The sequence below is a fragment of the Rhinoderma darwinii genome, chromosome 9 (genome assembly GCF_050947455.1).
Source record: "Rhinoderma darwinii isolate aRhiDar2 chromosome 9, aRhiDar2.hap1, whole genome shotgun sequence".
In the NCBI taxonomy this organism is placed as follows: domain Eukaryota; kingdom Metazoa; phylum Chordata; class Amphibia; order Anura; family Rhinodermatidae; genus Rhinoderma; species Rhinoderma darwinii.
The window spans coordinates 81,587,126-81,605,196 of record NC_134695.1 but is presented as its reverse complement, the minus strand read 5'-3'; the positions used below and the strand labels follow the sequence as shown (position 1 = coordinate 81,605,196).

At 46.1% G+C, this 18,071-nt stretch overlaps 1 protein-coding gene across 2 annotated transcripts in view; it reads left to right on the top strand.

Moving 5' to 3' along the window:
* The window catches only part of KIAA0513 (KIAA0513 ortholog), a 36,176-nt gene that overhangs the window by 8,417 nt on the left and 9,688 nt on the right, over positions 1-18,071 (top strand). For both annotated transcript variants that reach the window (XM_075838315.1, XM_075838314.1), the window contains exons 2-6: positions 11,108-11,608; positions 14,057-14,156; positions 16,814-16,887; positions 16,982-17,052; positions 17,340-17,550. In XM_075838315.1, coding sequence (XP_075694430.1) covers positions 11,268-11,608; positions 14,057-14,156; positions 16,814-16,887; positions 16,982-17,052; positions 17,340-17,550 — 797 coding nt within the window. In that variant the 5' untranslated portion in view covers positions 11,108-11,267. The remainder of the gene's footprint in view (positions 1-11,107; positions 11,609-14,056; positions 14,157-16,813; positions 16,888-16,981; positions 17,053-17,339; positions 17,551-18,071) is intronic.

The window sequence follows — 18,071 nt, the reverse complement described above, 5'->3', positions numbered from 1 at the left end:
CAGCCCTCGCTCCTTGTGAGGTGACTCATCCATTGTTATATTGTTGGCAGAATTCAGTAGCGTCCTATAACCGGGCAGAGAGGACGAGGGGCGCAGAGAACGCGCGGTATAAGATAAATCCACCTGGCCGTGACTGCCGTCCGGGGACGTGTACGCAGGAGACGGCGCCATTTATATATTGATTCTCCCCTAAATAAACCACTCTTAAATATGTCGTTCCGGTCAAGTTGTTGCGGGTAAAGCTGGGTGACGACCATTACAGCTCTCGTCCTGGTTGCCACCCAGCTCTCCCAGACTCAGAATAAACATTATACCTCGTGATGCAGCGATACGGGAAGTGGGAGTTTAATCACTCCATTACTAGATAGTGTTGACATTCAGGGGTTCTTGGAAAGATGGGTGACAACCAATATGGCCACCACTACAGATCCCGCACTGGTTGTCGTCCAGCTCCCCTAGACTGGCAAATCTGACTAGTTGTACAGTAATGGCAGCATGGTGGGTGTTATTTGCCATTCTGGAGTTATAGAAAGCTGGGTGACATCCCCGGGACCCCTCTGGGAGTTATAATGGCCACTATATTGGTTGTCACTCGGCTTTCTGAGACTCTTCAATGGCAAATCTTCCCAGTTATGTGGGTGTTTCCATTATTAGTCAGATTTGACATTCAGGAGTCTGGTCGAGTTGGGTGACAATTCCTGCGGACGCTATAATGACCGCCCTGTTGGTTGTGACCCACTTGAGGGGTGATGGGTCCCATCTCCAGGCGTCGGCTTCTCTTAGTGGGACGTTCTCCATTGCAGAATTTGTCCGACAGGAAATGTAATTGTGTAATGAGCGCAGATTACAGGACGTGTTGTCAGGAGTCGGGGGTGTTAGCTGCCGAACCGGAAAAACTGTGAGAACGAGAAAATATCTGCCTGTCAGCGCTGCAGGGGGGCAGGTACGAGGGCACAATGCTGCTCCAACTGCGCTCCACTGCTTCGGGGTCTCCCATTAGTCCAATAGAAATTGATAATCATGAGTGGCCAAAAGTGGGGACTGGAGCCCCTTTATTCTGGTGACCAGGTGGTTTAGCACAGTGCTCGTGGATTTCAAGTGCTTACCTTTAGAATTGTGAATGCAGCTTTGGATGTGACTGGAGTACAAGGCCTGACGTAACATGAGATCAGTACAAGGTAAGTAAAGCAATGATTAAACCGGACCGGTCACCTCTCCTGACATTTCTGTTTTAGTAAATACTTTCCCCATATAATAACCATTCTGGAACATCTTTTCTGCGTTGTGCCGTTCCTCTGTTGTTCTTCCTAGGAATGTATGAATTAATTGATAGCTGGGTGTTACCAGTTGGGGGCGCGTCCTTCGTCTCGGTCATCTCTGATTGGACAGTGTCAGACACTGGAGATACCCCCTCCCCCCCCAACTGGTAACACCCAGCTGTCAATAACTTCATACATTTCTAGCAGGAATAACAGAGGAATGGCTTCAGGTAGAAAAGAGGCCCCAGAATTGTTGTTTTATGGGATATACAATTATTTACTAAAACGGACAGAAGATGTGACGGCTCCTCACAACAATCATGTTGAGCCAGGCTGGTAATGAATGTGGGTATAGGGGGTGCAGGAGACGTCGGGGGCGGCCCGCTTCTCTGATACCTCCCTCCCTTTTTCAGGCGCTGTGTGTTGGCAGCGGACTCCTTGTGTACACGCCAGGCTCCCTATGTTGTTATCTCACCGTCTGTTCTCTTCCTCTTCTCCGTACACCAGCGCTCTGCCATCCTGCTGCTTCCCCAATTCATCCTCTAATCACTCCCGGCCTGAGCTCTTATCCACAGTGACTCATTTCTGCCATGTTTAATGGAGACTGCTGCATGCTGGGAGATGGCACAAACAAGGGGTGACACTGAGGAATCCGACATGGCGGGAGTATTCTGCAAGGGGCTGCGCTGTCGCTGCATATCTGTATACTGGGTGTAATTCACAGTATCTGTATATATATACACTGCACAGTACCACTTCTCCTGTCCTGTATACTGGGTGTAATTCTCAGTATCTGTATTATTCTGTATATATATGGACACTGCACAGTACCACTTCTCCTGTCCTGTATACTGGGTGTAATTCTCAGTATCTGTATTATTCTGTATATATGGACACTGCACAGTACCACTTCTCCTGTCCTGTATACTGGGTGTAATTCTCAGTATCTGTACTATTCTGTATATATGGACACTGCACAGTACCACTTCTCCTGTCCTGTATACTGGGTGTAATTCTCAGTATCTGTATTATTCTGTATATATATACATACACGGCACAGTACCACTTCTCCTGTCCTGTATACTGGGTGTAATTCTCAGTATCTGTATTATTCTGTATATATATACACTGCACAGTACCACTTATCCTGTCCTGTATACTGGGTGTAATTCTCAGTATCTGTATTATTCTGTATATATGGACAGTGCACAGTACCACTTCTCCTGTCCTGTATACTGGGTGTAATTCTCAGTATCTGTATTATTCTGTATATATGGACACTGCACAGTACCACTTCTCCTGTCCTGTATACTGGGTGTAATTCTCAGTATCTGTATTATTCTGTATATATATGGACACTGCACAGTACCACTTCTCCTGTCCTGTATACTGGGGGTAATTCTCAGTATCTGTACTATTCTGTATATATATGGACACTGCACAGTACCACTTCTCCTGTCCTGTATACTGGGTGTAATTCTCAGTATCTGTATTATTCTGTATATATACACTGCACAGTACCACTTCTCCTGTCCTGTATACTGGGTGTAATTCTCAGTATCTGTATAATTCTGTATATATGGACACTGCACAGTACCACTTCTCCTGTCCTGTATACTGGGTGTAATTCTCAGTATCTGTATTATTCTGTATATATACACTGCACAGTACCACTTCTCCTGTCCTGTATACTCGGTGTAATTCTCAGTATCTGTATTATTCTGTATATATGGACACTGCACAGTACTACTTCTCCTGTGATGTATACTGGGTGTAATTCTCAGTGTCTGTATTATTCTGTATATATACACTGCACAGTACCACTTCTCCTGTCCTGTATACTGGGTGTAATTCTCAGTGTCTGTATTATTCTGTATATATACACTGCACAGTACCACTTCTCCTGTGATGTATACTGGGTGTAATTCTCACTATCTGTATTATTCTGTGTATATGGACACTGCACACTACCACTTCTCCTTTCCTGTATACTGGGTGTAATTCTCAGTATCTGTATTATTCTGTATATATGGATACTGCACAGTACCACTTCTCCTGTCCTGTATACTGGGTGTAATTCTCAGTATCTGTATTATTCTGTATATATGGACACTGCACAGTACCACTTCTCCTGTCCTGTATACTGGGTGTAATTCTCAGTATCTGTATTATTCTGTATATATGGACTCTGCACAGTACCACTTCTCCTGTCCTGTATACTGGGTGTAATTCTCAGTATCTGTATTATTCTGTATATATATACACTGCACAGTACCACTTCTCCTGTCCTGTATACTGGGTGTAATTCTCAGTATCTGTATTATTCTGTATATATGGACACTACACAGTACCACTTCTCCTGTCCTGTATATTGGGTGTAATTCTCAGTATCTGTATTATTCTGTATATACACTGCACAGTACCACTTCTCCTGTCCTGTATACTGGGTGTAATTCACAGTATCTGTATTATTCTGTGTATATATATATATATATATATATATATATATATACGCTGCACAGTACCACTTCACCTGTCCTGTATACTGGGTGTAATTCTCAGTGTCTGTATTATTCTGTATATATAGACACTGCACAGTGCCACTTCTCCTGTCCTGTATACTGGGTGTAATTCTCAGTATCTGTATTATTCTGTATATATATGGACACTGCACAGTACCACTTCTCCTGTCCTGTATACTGGGTGTAATTCTCAGTATCTGTATTATTCTGTATATATATGGACACTGCACAGTACCACTTCTCCTGTCCTGTATACTGGGTGTAATTCTCAGTATCTGTATTATTCTGTATATACACTGCACAGTACCACTTCTCCTGTCCTGTATACTGGGTGTAATTCTCACTATCTGTATTATTCTGTATATATACACTGCACAGTACCACTCCTCCTGTCATGTATACTGGGTGTAATTCTCAGTATCTGTATTATTCTGTATATACACTGCACAGTACCACTTCTCCTGTCCTGTATACTGAGTGTAATTCTCAGTATCTGTATTATTCTGTATATATATACACTGCACAGTACCACTTCTCCTGTCCTGTATACTGGGTGTAATTCTCAGTATCTGTATTATTCTGTATATATATACACTGCACAGTACTACTTCTCCTGTCCTGTATACTGGGTGTAATTCTCAGTATCTGTATTATTCTGTATATATATACACTGCACAGTACTACTTCTCCTGTCCTGTATACTGGGTGTAATTCTCAGTATCGGTATTATTCTGTATATATATACACTGCACAGTACCACTTCTACTGTCCTGTATACTGGGTGTAATTCTCAGTATCTGTATTATTCTGTATATACACTGCACAGTACTACTTCTCCTGTCCTGTATACTGGGTGTAATTCTCAGTATCTGTATTATTCTGTATATATATACACTGCACAGTACCACTTCTCCTGTCCTGTATACTGGGTGTAATTCTCAGTATCTGTATTATTCTGTATATATGGACGCTGCACAGTACCACTTCTCCCGTCCTGTGTACTGGGTGTAATTCTCAGTATCTGTATTATTCTGTATATATATACACTGCACAGTACCACTTCTCCTGTCCTGTATACTGGGTGTAATTCTCAGTATCTGTATTATTCTGTATATATATACACTGCACAGTACCACTTCTCCTGTCCTGTATACTGGGTGTAATTCTCAGTATCTGAATTATTCTGTATATATAGACACTGCACCATACCACTTCTCCTGTCCTGTATACTGGGTGTAATTCTCTGTATCTGTATATATGGACGCTGCACCGTACCACTTCTCCTGTCCTGTATACTGGGTGTAATTCTCAGTATCTGTATTATTCTGTATATATACACTGCACAGTACAACTTCTCCTGTCCTGTATACTGGGTGTAATTCTCAGTATCTGTATTATTCTGTATATATATACACTGCACAGTACCACTTCTCCTGTCCTGTATACTGGGTGTAATTCTCAGTATCTGAATTATTCTGTATATATAGACACTGCACCATACCACTTCTCCTGCCCTGTATACTGGGTGTAATTCTCTGTATCTGTATATATGGACGCTGCACCGTACCACTTCTCCTGTCCTGTATACTGGGTGTAATTCTCAGTATCTGTATTATTCTGTATATATACACTGCACAGTACAACTTCTCCTGTCCTGTATACTGGGTGTAATTCTCACTATCTGTATTATTCTGTATATATACACTGCACAGTACCACTCCTCCTGTCCTGTATACTGGGTGTAATTCTCAGTATCTGTATTATTCTGTATATACACTGCACAGTACCACTTCTCCTGTCCTGTATACTGGGTGTAATTCTCAGTATCTGTATTATTCTGTATATATATACACTGCACAGTACCACTTCTCCTGTCCTGTATACTGGGTGTAATTCTCAGTATCTGTATTATTCTGTATATATATACACTGCACAGTACCACTTCTCCTGTCCTGTATACTGGGTGTAATTCTCAGTATCTGTATTATTCTTTATATATATATACACTGCACAGTACTACTTCTCCTGTCCTGTATACTGGGTGTAATTCTCAGTATCTGTATTATTCTGTATATATATACACTGCACAGTACTACTTCTCCTGTCCTGTATACTGGGTGTAATTCTCAGTATCTGTATTATTCTGTATATACACTGCACAGTACCACTTCTACTGTCCTGTATACTGGGTGTAATTCTCAGTATCTGTATTATTCTGTATATATATACACTGCACAGTACCACTTCTCCTGTCCTGTATACTGGGTGTAATTCTCAGTATCTGTATTATTCTGTGTATATATATACACTGCACAGTACTACTTCTCCTGTCCTGTATACTGGGTGTAATTCTCAGTATCTGTATTATTCTGTATATATATACACTGCACAGTACTACTTCTCCTGTCCTGTATATTGGGTGTAATTCTCAGTATCTGTATTATTCTGTATATATATACACTGCACAGTACCACTTCTCCTGTCCTGTATACTGGGTGTAATTCTCAGTATCTGTATTATTCTGTATATACACTGCACAGTACTACTTCTCCTGTCCTGTATACTGGGTGTAATTCTCAGTATCTGTATTATTCTGTATATATATACACTGCACAGTACCACTTCTCCTGTCCTGTATACTGGGTGTAATTCTCAGTATCTGAATTATTCTGTATATATAGACACTGCACCGTACCACTTCTCCTGTCCTGTATACTGGGTGTAATTCTCTGTATCTGTATATATGGACGCTGCACCGTACCACTTCTCCTGTCCTGTATACTGGGTGTAATTCTCAGTATCTGTATTATTCTGTATATATACACTGCACAGTACAACTTCTCCTGTCCTGTATACTGGGTGTAATTCTCAGTATCTGTATTATTCTGTGTATATGAACACTGCACAGTACCACTCCTCCTGTCCTGTATACTGGGTGTAATTCTCAGTATCTGTATTATTCTGTATATACACTGCACAGTACCACTTCTCCTGTCCTGTATACTGGGTGTAATTCTCAGTATCTGTATTATTCTGTATATATATACACTGCACAGTACCACTTCTCCTGTCCTGTATACTGGGTGTAATTCTCAGTATCTGTATTATTCTGTATATATATATATATACACTGCACAGTACTACTTCTCCTGTCCTGTATACTGGGTGTAATTCTCAGTATCTGTATTATTCTGTATATATATGGACACTGCACAGTACCACTTCCCCTGTCCTGTATACTGGGTGTAATTCTCAGTATCTGTATTATTCTGTATATACACTGCACAGTACTACTTCTCCTGTCCTGTATACTGGGTGTAATTCTCAGTATCTGTATTATTCTGTATATATATATATATACACTGCACAGTACCACTTCTCCTGTCCTGTATACTGGGTGTAATTCTCAGTATCTGAATTATTCTGTATATATAGACACTGCACCGTACCACTTCTCCTGTCCTATATACTGGGTGTAATTCTCTGTATCTGTATATATAGACACTGCACCGTACCACTTCTCCTGTCCTGTATACTGGGTGTAATTCTCTGTATCTGTATATATGGACGCTGCACAGTACCACTTCTTAGGACCTGTAGTTTGCAGCGTTTTGCTCTCTTTCTGGCACAGGGGTGGAGAACTTGGCAGGTTTTCTATAGCTGAATATATACAGTATTATCAGTTCTGAGGTCTTAGAGATTTGCGCAGTTGGCGCTGGGGATCGGTCTTACCCAACAAGATTATTTTTATTTTGCTTTCGGCCTTTCACATCCTGACAATCTTTTTCCTGCCGTTCCTGGAAGTTGCGCTTGTTTTGGCCGCTCCGTCGCGTTCCCCTCGTCGCCCGCTCTCGTGATTATACGCGGCGCGACGTTTATGTTCTAGTTTCAGCAAATCAAGTTTATTCATTGTGTAATAACAGTTCTCATTCTCCAATAAAGTTTTTGGATCCTTTTCTCACTGTTTTCAAGATCTCTGCTTGCTGTCGTTAAAAAAGAACCTTCCTTGTTTTTCTTTCAGGGATAATAATCAGTCCTGGTGGTGTGACGGACACAGGTGCACAAGTCGTTACGAGACGCTGCTCTGATACCTGTAACGAGCCGCGCACCTGGGGGCATCACATGACTAGGACAGATTACTATTCCTTGAAAGTAAACAATAAGAGCTCTTATTAAATGACAGCAAGCAGAGATCTTGAAACCTATGACAAAATTCTACAGAAAGTCTATTGGAGAATTTTATAATTTTACACTCTACAAACCCTTCCGGCTGCTTCCACTTTCCTGGTTGTCACCTGCTCAGGTGTTTCTTTTCCGCTGTTCAGGTACGGGCACACGCCGGGACGCCCGGTGGTTTACAGTCATGCGGATGTTGATGCTGCTGGCTGCCTCTGATATTTATTTAGTGAAAACCTTTTACTCTTGTGTGTTACATTATCACAGGAGCGGGGCGTTTACTGTCCCTACAAGATCAGCAGACTTTTCTTCTGAAATACTCTGTGCTGCTATGGGGACCCTGATCCTTCCGCTATGCCTCTGTCTGTATCCCCCAGTTGTCTCCCCTCCCCCTGTGATTATTTCGTCTCGTCTTTCCTCTGATAAACTATAAATAAGATCATCGGATGAGCGGCGTGTTTTCCCGTATGATTGGCGCTGTGTATTTTGCAGTCAGACATTATGGAAGGTCGAGTCTCCAATCCGTGTGACGCCTCAGGGACTCTCTGACCTGGTTACTTGGTGCAGATGGTCACCTCGCTCCGGTTGTGTGTGATGCAGGAGAGGAGAGTTTAGTGCAGCCGGCTGTATATAAGGCTCGGCGGCGTCCTGGGGATTCGTGTTATTAGGCGGCCGCCATGTTTGGACCCCACACATGAGTCTCCGGACTTTAGGGCCACAGCATAAAAAAATAAAGTTTCATTTTCCTGGACAGCAAACTGGTTTTTTTTTTTTTTACACTTTTCTTCTTTGCAACCTGTGCATCTCCAACTGTAGAACTACAAGTCCCAGCATGCCACGAGCGCTGCAGGACGCTGCTTTATAGACCCAGTGAGATCAGGAACATTTACAAGGACTTTAAATAGAGACCGGTCACTCTCCCTGTAGAAAGTTGAATTCGCAATGATTGACGTCGGCTCGTGATTTGTCGTCCGCCCAATCCCGACGTGACGCGTTCCGATATTGATGGACTGAAGCCTGTGTTAGCCTAATGAGGCGCGTCATCCCCGCTCCTCTCTGCAGCCGCCACCTAAGCAGCCGCCGCTCTCTTCTGTAGCTGCCACCCCAGCAGCCTCCGCTTTTTTTCCGCAGCCGCCTCCCTAGCCCCCGCTCCTCTCAGCAGCCGTCTCCCTAGCCCCCGCTCCTCGCAGCAGCCGCCTCCCTAGCCCCCGCTCCTCGCAGCAGCCGCCTCCCTAGCCCCCGCTCCTCGCAGCAGCCGCCTCCCTAGCCCCCGCTCCTCGCAGCAGCCGCCTCCCTAGCCCCCGCTCCTCGCAGCAGCCGCCTCCCTAGCCCCCGCTCCTCGCAGCAGCCGCCTCCCTAGCCCCCGCTCCTCGCAGCAGCCGCCTCCCTAGCCCCCGCTCCTCGCAGCAGCCGCCACTCCAGTTCCGTCGTCTCCTAAATGTCTTCTGACGGCCGTGTCTTCCTGGGATGATAGGAGACTTGCAGCCATGGCTGAAGGAGAGGAACACGCAGCGCTGCGCCCCCTCTTTTCTTCACTTAACGATAATTCGAGGTGACGGCTCTGAGCATGTGAAGCGCCGACATTTTATTGTGAGCTCTGCGAGGGTTTACGTAACTCCAGAGGCGCCAGGTGTTGTAGAATACCCGGATGGGGGTCAATATCCAGGTCCAGCGAGGGTCGGCATCTCCTGTGTATTACCGGTTTCTTCTCACATCCAGATCAAATTGAAAATCAAATATATATTTTTATGCACAAGTCACATCCAGAGCTGCAGTCAGATCTCTGCTAGTTGCCCTTAGAAACATTGAGTGGATTATCTTCCTTCCCTTGTCAGTCATGTCACTTGTTTACTCTAACTACGTAGCTGTCACCTGAGTTCCCATGATGCGCTCCTGTCGTAACAGAAGTTGTCGATGCAGCTCTGGATGTGACTGGAGCATATGGCACAAGATAAATGGAATGTATGACCAGTAAACAAAAATGCAGATTTAGTTGTTGGATTCTTTCGTCAAAAAGTTCTCTTGTTGCTATGTTATTTTATGGCAAGTGGATCCCTCCCGACATGATCAGTAATTTGCGTGTACGACTTATCTGTAGTCAACTTCTGGTGACGCTGATCTCTGGAGACCAATAACTTAATTACATCTATGGATCCACCGTGGTTGATTCACTGTCTCCCCAACGGGTAGATCCTCTGTGAGCCAAACAGCCAGAACTCCAGACTGATGCATTATTATCTGCACTGATACATTGTAACAAACTGGACAGGATATAGATATGTGCTGCTGCATGTAAATAACAGAGAATTGTTTAGACTTGATACTATTGTAACAAACCCTCAGCTGTGAATTTTGGGTCAGGAAAGGTTTTTAGTCTCTAAATGTACACAATGAAGTTTCCATTCACTGACCGCATGAAGACATCATTGAAAATGCAGCGACTGCGTTTTAAAGAAGACTGGTTTTGGTGGGTTGATAGCAGGCAAAGGCATGCTGTAACTTGTAGTTCCACGTGAGGGTAGCTCTGTAGTGTGGCTCTTCTATTAAAGGGCCAGGTCTCTGTCAGTGGTTGGCATGGTGGATAATTGTAGGTATAATGAGCTGTCCGGACCTGAGCCTCATCAGTTCTGATCACCGGGATCCTGGCAGACAGCGAGGCTGGTGACGTCCACCCACAGTGGCAGTGATCTAATCCGTCTGCGTGGGCGAGGGTGGCGGGAAAGATTTGTGCCGTGTCCTGTCAGTGAATGTCGAGGGTCACCGTCTGCGAAGCCCGAGGACTCCTCGCTTTATGGTGGGGTAAGAAGACGCCGGTCCCCCTTCCCAAAATGTTACCCCAATACAGAACACCCGGAGTATAGAAGCTGCCATCTTCTCTGTATGTTTAATATCCCAGTCAGCGGACTTAGGTTTATCTGTTTCTGGGAAAGCTGGGTGACCACTATATCGCAGCTCCCCCGTTTCGCCGGATTTTACAGTTCTACATCTCATGTTCTTGTATCAGGGCTGTGGGAAAGCTGGGTGACTGCTTGTACTGGGAGTGGTCGACAACCTCTCTGGAGTGTACAGTTTAGGGGTGTCTATTGCACAGATCACTAATAAAGCTGCAAGGGGCGATTTCTAATAATTTCACTTTTTTTCTCTCCTCAGTCTTCCTGAGATGTCCGTATATTGGCGGCTGCGCTGTGATTGACGTCTTCTGTAGACGGCCGCGGACCCGGAGGGAATTGTCTCGATCGTCAGTCTGGACTCGGAACTTATCCACGCTGCCGGAGCTGAGCGATCAGAGGAGATTCGGGGGGCACGAGCCATGGAGAACCCCGACGTCCCAGTGGGGAACCTGATAGACTTAGATAGTGAACCCCTCGTAGTCGCCGCAGCACCTCCCACCCAGCTGGACACAGACGACCTCCTGGTGCTAGAAGAGACGACCCCGGAGAACGGCGAGAGAGGCGAAGAGAGCGACGCCACGGAATCGGCCGACAGCGACAATGACCGAGCGTCACCCAACCGCCACTGCTGGAACCACTCACAGCGATCGTCCTCCGAGTCCTTCTCCTCCAATCAGAGCACAGAATCCGCCCGGGACGAGCAAATGTCAGGACAGAAAGAATTTATCCGGCAGTACGTAGACAAGATCTTCACCGGCGGGTAAGCCAAGGGCATGCTGGGAATTATAGTGCCACAACATTTGGGCAACCACAGACTTTAATCCTTGTATATTTAAAAAATGCTACAACTTGCACCGTTTTCAGGGTCTCTGCTTGCGGTCATTGAATGAAAACCTTCTTTGTTTACAACCTGAAGACCTGTGCACCTTTTAATGCTTGTTCTGAACGACTTTTCAGCCTCCGCATGTCAAAATAATGAATGCTCTATTCACTGACCGCAAGTAGAGATGATGAAAATGGCAAGGGATTCAGACGCACGGTATATTCGAGGGCTGCAGGTTCGTTCTTCGTGAAACGCTGGATTATAATGTGTCGTCTGGGTTTATAAATGTCATGATGTCGATGGCGGTGATCACGTGACTGAGCAAAACAAACGCACGACTCCCCCCTCCCCCGCTGCGGCCTGTGTGCTCGCAGCTGCCAAACCGCATCACGTTAAAAGCGAAGTCCTGAGATGTGCTGCCAGCGCAGAAAACGTGCGGATCCGACAACCGCGCCGCTGACTCCTCCGGGGAGCGAGAACCTCCCCCTGCTGCACTGCTGAACTGTGTGTAACATGGTCGTCTCTCGCAGCGCCATAAACCTCCGCTGTGCGCAGGCGGCCGAGACCAACGCTCGATGCGAAATCCGCAGCAGATGTTATTAACCCTTTCACTGAAATATGTTAAAGGGACGACTTCACCCGCACTCTTCTCCATGTGCTGTAGACATGTCAAGCTGGGAGAGGATGACTGTAGGACAGGTGACTACAATCTATTGTTCTCTGTTATCAGACATGTCAGGCTGGGGGGGCGGTGACTGTAGGACAGGTGAATACAATCTATTGTTCTCTGTGTTATCAGACACGTCAGGCTGGGGGGGAGAGGATGACTGTAGGACAGGTGAATACAATCTATTGTCGTCTGTTATCAGACATGTCAGGCTGGGGGAGGATGACTGTAGGACATGTGAATACAATCTATTGTTCTCTGTTATCAGACATGTCAGGCTGGGAGAGGATGACTGTAGGACAGGTGAATACAATCTATTGTCGTCTGTTATCAGACATGTCAGGCTGGGGGAGGATGACTGTAGGACAGGTGAATACAATCTATTGTTCTCTGTTATCAGACATGTCAGGCTGGGGGAGGATGACTGTAGGACAGGTGAATACAATCTATTGTTCTCTGTTATCAGACATGTCAGGCTGGGGGGGAGAGGATGACTGTAGGACAGGTGAATACAATTTATTGTTCTCTGTTATCAGACATGACAGGCTGGGGGAGGATGACTGTAGGACAGGTGAATACAATCTATTGTTCTCTGTTATCAGCCATTTTGGTTGCAGTACTAGATCCTTTGGCATGATAAGGCTGTATTACTGCTAATATGGCGATTTCTCACCCTACGTTTTTACAGCGCCGTATTTTAGACATTTTAACTGCAGCAGAGTAAAAAACAACCGCACGACCATCCAGATTTGTCTTGCGCACATTTTACCAGCCATTTTATTACTTTCTACTCTCAGCGCTGAATCCAGTCATCCGAAACTAACAACTTCAAACCAAGCAGAATCACAGAATCAGGCTCCGGGGGAGAGACGAGGATCTGCAGCCAGAAAACCTCCCGACTCCAAGAGCCGCCATACACAGCGGGAGGGGGAGGGGATCATAATGTGGGGAGATCTGGGGATTAGGGCGACTCGATAAAAACTGTCACCGCCCTGTAATATAGAAATCTACAAGACCGTGTGATGGGGGAGGGGCAGGAGCCTGGTCGTTAGGGATGATGAGGGTGATAGTAGCACGGGCTGCGGAGTTTCACATGTAGGAGATATAGAGCGGAAAGGGTTACAGTTGATGGATAAAAACGGCTTCAGGCGGGAATTACCGCGCTCGTCTGGACTCCGTTTTCTTGTATTCGCTGCGATCAATGATTGAGGACTCGCGATCACACGTTATTGAGTTCCTTGTCACTGCACAGACGACTCAATACAATAATTATTAGTTCTATTCCCTAATATTTCATGGGGGAAGGCTATTTCCTGCGCACCGCATATTTCCTGTCCTTATATGTGTAATACAAGTCGGGAACCTCCTCCCCTGAAACCGCCATCGCCGTTCTGCGCCGTGTAAGGAGCTTGAAGCTTCTGGGCCCTGATGTAAAATGTGGACCTGGACCCGGAACAATCACAAAGCCACGTAGAATACTGCGCCCCCTATAGTCCCTCCGCCGAGCGCACACGCCGTCCCCGGTGGCGTGGTCCGTTATTGTAGTTTAGCGCTGATTTGTCGATACGCTGATTTGTCATTAGATCCACATGTAACTTGACTGGTTAGAATCCGTTTTCAGCAGGACCTTCATGTTCCGTCCGTTATTTCTGCGCGGTTTTAGAGGTTGTGCCGCTTGTTCTACTCCTATATAAGACTTGTCTGTATTCCTTACACAGGGAGGACGTGGACCAGGAGGAGAAGGCCCGGTTTGGGGAACTCTGCAGTACGGAGAACGGGAAGGGAAGGGAATGGTTTGCGCGGTTCGTCAGCGCTCAGGTAAATTCTCCATATTTTCGTCTCTGGTGCGGTTATTAAGCCACAGCCGGGGGAGCTGATGTTTCTGGGAGCGACAGGTCAAAACCCTGGAAATAATGTCCGGTCATACATTCATTGTGCTAAGGGCCTGTTCACATCGGCGTTCGCTTTCCGTTCCGGGGTTCCGACGGAGGTTTCTGTCGGGTGAACCCCGCAACGGAAAGTCAAACTGAAACCACAGCTTCCGCTTCCGTCACCATTAATGACGGAATCAATAGCGGAGTCGCCTGATATCAATGGTGACTGAAACGGAAGCTGTGGTTTCAGTTTGACTTTCCGTTGCGGGGTTCACCCGCCGGAAACCTCAGACAGAACCCCGGAACAGAAAGCCAACACTGATGTGAACAGGCCCTTATTTACATCCTGCGTGGCGCCGCTCGTCCATACAGGGAAATACAATGAGTTTGGCTCCGCTAGATAAACAATTTTGTAGAAATAGGTCGCTGCCCCTTTAACTCTTGGTTACTTTATAATGTTTCATAAATGACTGTTACATTTGTCCCCTCCCGGTTTGCTGTATTTGGCAGTGTATGCAAATAAGGAGGAGGAGACTATGCAAATGAGGAAATGTCATAGAAAGTAAAGGGTGGGCATTACACGTGTATTAATGTAGATCGCAGACTGCGTCTTGTATGGGAGGGGGAGGGGAAATCCTATTTGGTTTTGATTTATCGTCACTGAGCATTATACATGGAACTTGCTCTCTATATATCATGTGATACCAGTGACATCACGAAATAAATGTAAATAAATAAATATATATATATATACACATAAATACCATTGTAACACCAGGAAGGACAAGCTGTAAGGTCACAGGTGTCACTAATTTCTGCAAATGATCAAGTTTTCCAGCCCCTCACTCCAATCTGAAAAAAAAATCCAGACTGAAAGCAACGTTTTTTTAGCCGCATGAAACCTCGATAATCGGATGGCGTGGTGTTGGATGATTGTGCGATGCCTCCAGTTATCGCCACACACCTTGGTTTATCACTCGCTGGGCGCCTAGGCCGAGATGTCAGCGCTGCTCATCGTTGCGTGTCCCGGAGGTTGAGAGATCAACAACGTACAGGAATGACAGCAAGAGGTGCGTGGAGGTGAAGCTCTGCACGGACGGATCATCTGATTGGAAGAATGGCGCGTAGTGATCCATCTTGTACTGCGAGGGAAATTGGACGCCACATCCCAAGCCTAGGGCGGCAACCAGAATCCACACAAACCATCAGAAGGCATTTGTACGACATTGGGCTACAAGTCAGACGTCCGGCTACACGTGTTCCACTGACCACACGGCACCGCTTTCATGGTGCGCAGCAAGACGGCAGTGGAGGCCGGACTGGAGGTCTATCCTCTTCAGCGATCAGTACCGCTTATGTCTATGACACGATAGCCGGAGGTTGGTCTGGAGACCACGTGGGCAACGCCATGAAGAGGCTTTCACAAGGGAACATCGCACTGGTCCTACTCCTGGGATTGTGGTGTGGGGTGACATAATGTACGGTAGCCGGACCCCTCTAGTCTTCATTTCAGGTCCACTAACGGCTCGGTGTTGCATTGATTATTTTTCTTTTTTAATAGAAAGCACGACTCGGACTTTCTGTCACCCAAAGTGCAAAAAAGTGCAGAAAGGATGCGATCTATCGCAGTCCTACTCCTAAAAGAGAGAGGCCCCGCATAACCATTCCCCGACCCTCCAAACCATAGGCCTCGAGGATCGACTACCACCCCCCCCTCTTACCGATGCTTAGGGGGACCCAACAACACTCCAAAGCTTCTACCTGGGCTTCCACCCCAGTGTCCACCTTGTAGCCTGCGTCTGGTTGCACCTCCCCTCCGAAGACGGGAGGCCGGGATGCAGGGGAAAAAGGAACCAGAATGCCACACATTTTCCCCCTAGACCTTGGAAGGGTCCCAAAAGGCACCGCATCCGAAAATCCTGCGACAAACAGTGGAAAAACAATATTAAATAAGTGAATGTGCGCTGTGATACGGCCTGGACACACGGTGTTACATTGATTTGGTCGTGGAACCAGTGCTGCGGCCATTTCTCCAGTGTCCCAGGATCCGTTTTTCAACAGGACCCACGCCAGGCTGCATGTCTCTCGTGTTACTGTGAGCAGCCGGCGTGGCCCAAACCTGCTACCGTGGCCCAAACCTGCTACCGTGGCCCAAACCTGCTACCGTGGCCTGCAGCGTCTCCGGACGTCTCCCATCGAGCACATCTGGGACGTCATTGGTCGGCAATTGTAGAGGGAGCTGCCAGCAGCCAATCCTGATGATTAGCGGGTCCAAGTGCATTCAGCGTGGCAGAACATTCCTCAGACCGCCATTAATAACCCCCTTGATAGCTGCCAAGACGTGGAAGTGCGGGGCTCATACTCCATACTGAAGAAAACAAGATGTTTGGAATATTTGGTTTCCATTTTTTTTTTTTTTATCATTTGCATCTAATTAATATGTCATTAACCTGTCATTAGCATATCATTAACATGTCATTAGCATATCATTAACATGCCTACCGATCCTGTGAATAGCAGAACTTCCAGTGTGTGATATATATAATTCCACACGCCTCTGTCTATTTGATATGCACATGATTGACCCTTTGATCTCCACAGCGCTGTAATTCCAAGTGTGTGTTGGAGCAGACGTTCTACAGGCTGGTGCAGTCATTCGCGGTCGTCCTCTTTGAGTAAGTATTCACATCCCGGGCAGAACGGCCGCTCTGTGTTGTGGTTACATTCGCGCCCGCTTCTTAATCCTCCTCCGTCTTCTGCTTTCTTTAGGTGCTACCAGATGGACGACTTCGGTCCTGCCAAGAACCTGATGACCATGTGCTTCACCTATTATTACATTGGTGAGAGGCCTGTGTATGAGCGATCCGCTGGCTCCGCGCCACTGTCTGCCTCGTATCAGGGTGCCCATTTATTACCAGCCCTGGCATCACGTTTACACAGCCAGACGACAGATGACCGGATATATCTATACATTATAGGGATCGGGAAGGAGCAGTGTAAAGAAAATAATAAAAAAAAACTAATACTATTAGACATGGTTCATGTGACTGGACCGCGCCCGGGATGACGCCCGCTGGTTGACGATTGTGAGTAGTTTCGCAGAATTTCTAAGTGTCGCTGTTCGTAGGTAAACCGCACGTGTCGCCGACTGACTCCAGGGAGAAGCCGGTGAGCAGCGGCAGCATCGACGCCTATCTGAAGTCCGCCAACAGCTGGTTCACCGAGAAGAAGGACAACGTGGAGCGGCTACTGAGGACGACGTCCGTCACCACGGAAAATATGAAGGGGTTTTTCGGGGGTCTGGAGAACAAATTAAAGGCACCCCTCTCCAAGAAGGAGTGAGTAACGTGGGGTTAAGTCATTACAGCTGTACACGGCATAAGTACTACAAGTCTCAGCATCTCCTGCCGCACTTGTTAAAGAGGTTTTCCATATTATCTAGATAAAGCTTAATCATTGTCTACTGAAAAGTTCTGCATCTTATACTTTGTGCTTCGATCCCTTACCATTTTCAAGATCTCTGTTTGCTATCAGTGAGTGGCAACACTTTTGTTTAAGTTGTGAAGTTCAAAATGCATTCTGACCTAATACTTCCCACAGTTGAGGGTTTGTTACAATGCATGAAGTCTAGACGGCCCTGTGTGAGCTAAACACATCAGCAGCACAAGCTTCTCCCCTGTCCTGTTTGTTACAATGTATCCTGTCCAGACAATCCTCGGTGAGATCTCCAGACTGATATATTGTAACAAACTACCAGGACAGGAGAGAGATTTGTACTACTGATCTATTTACAACTGTCTAGACTGGATACATTGTGACAAACCCTCAGCTGTGAGATGTATTGATCAGGACAGTTTTC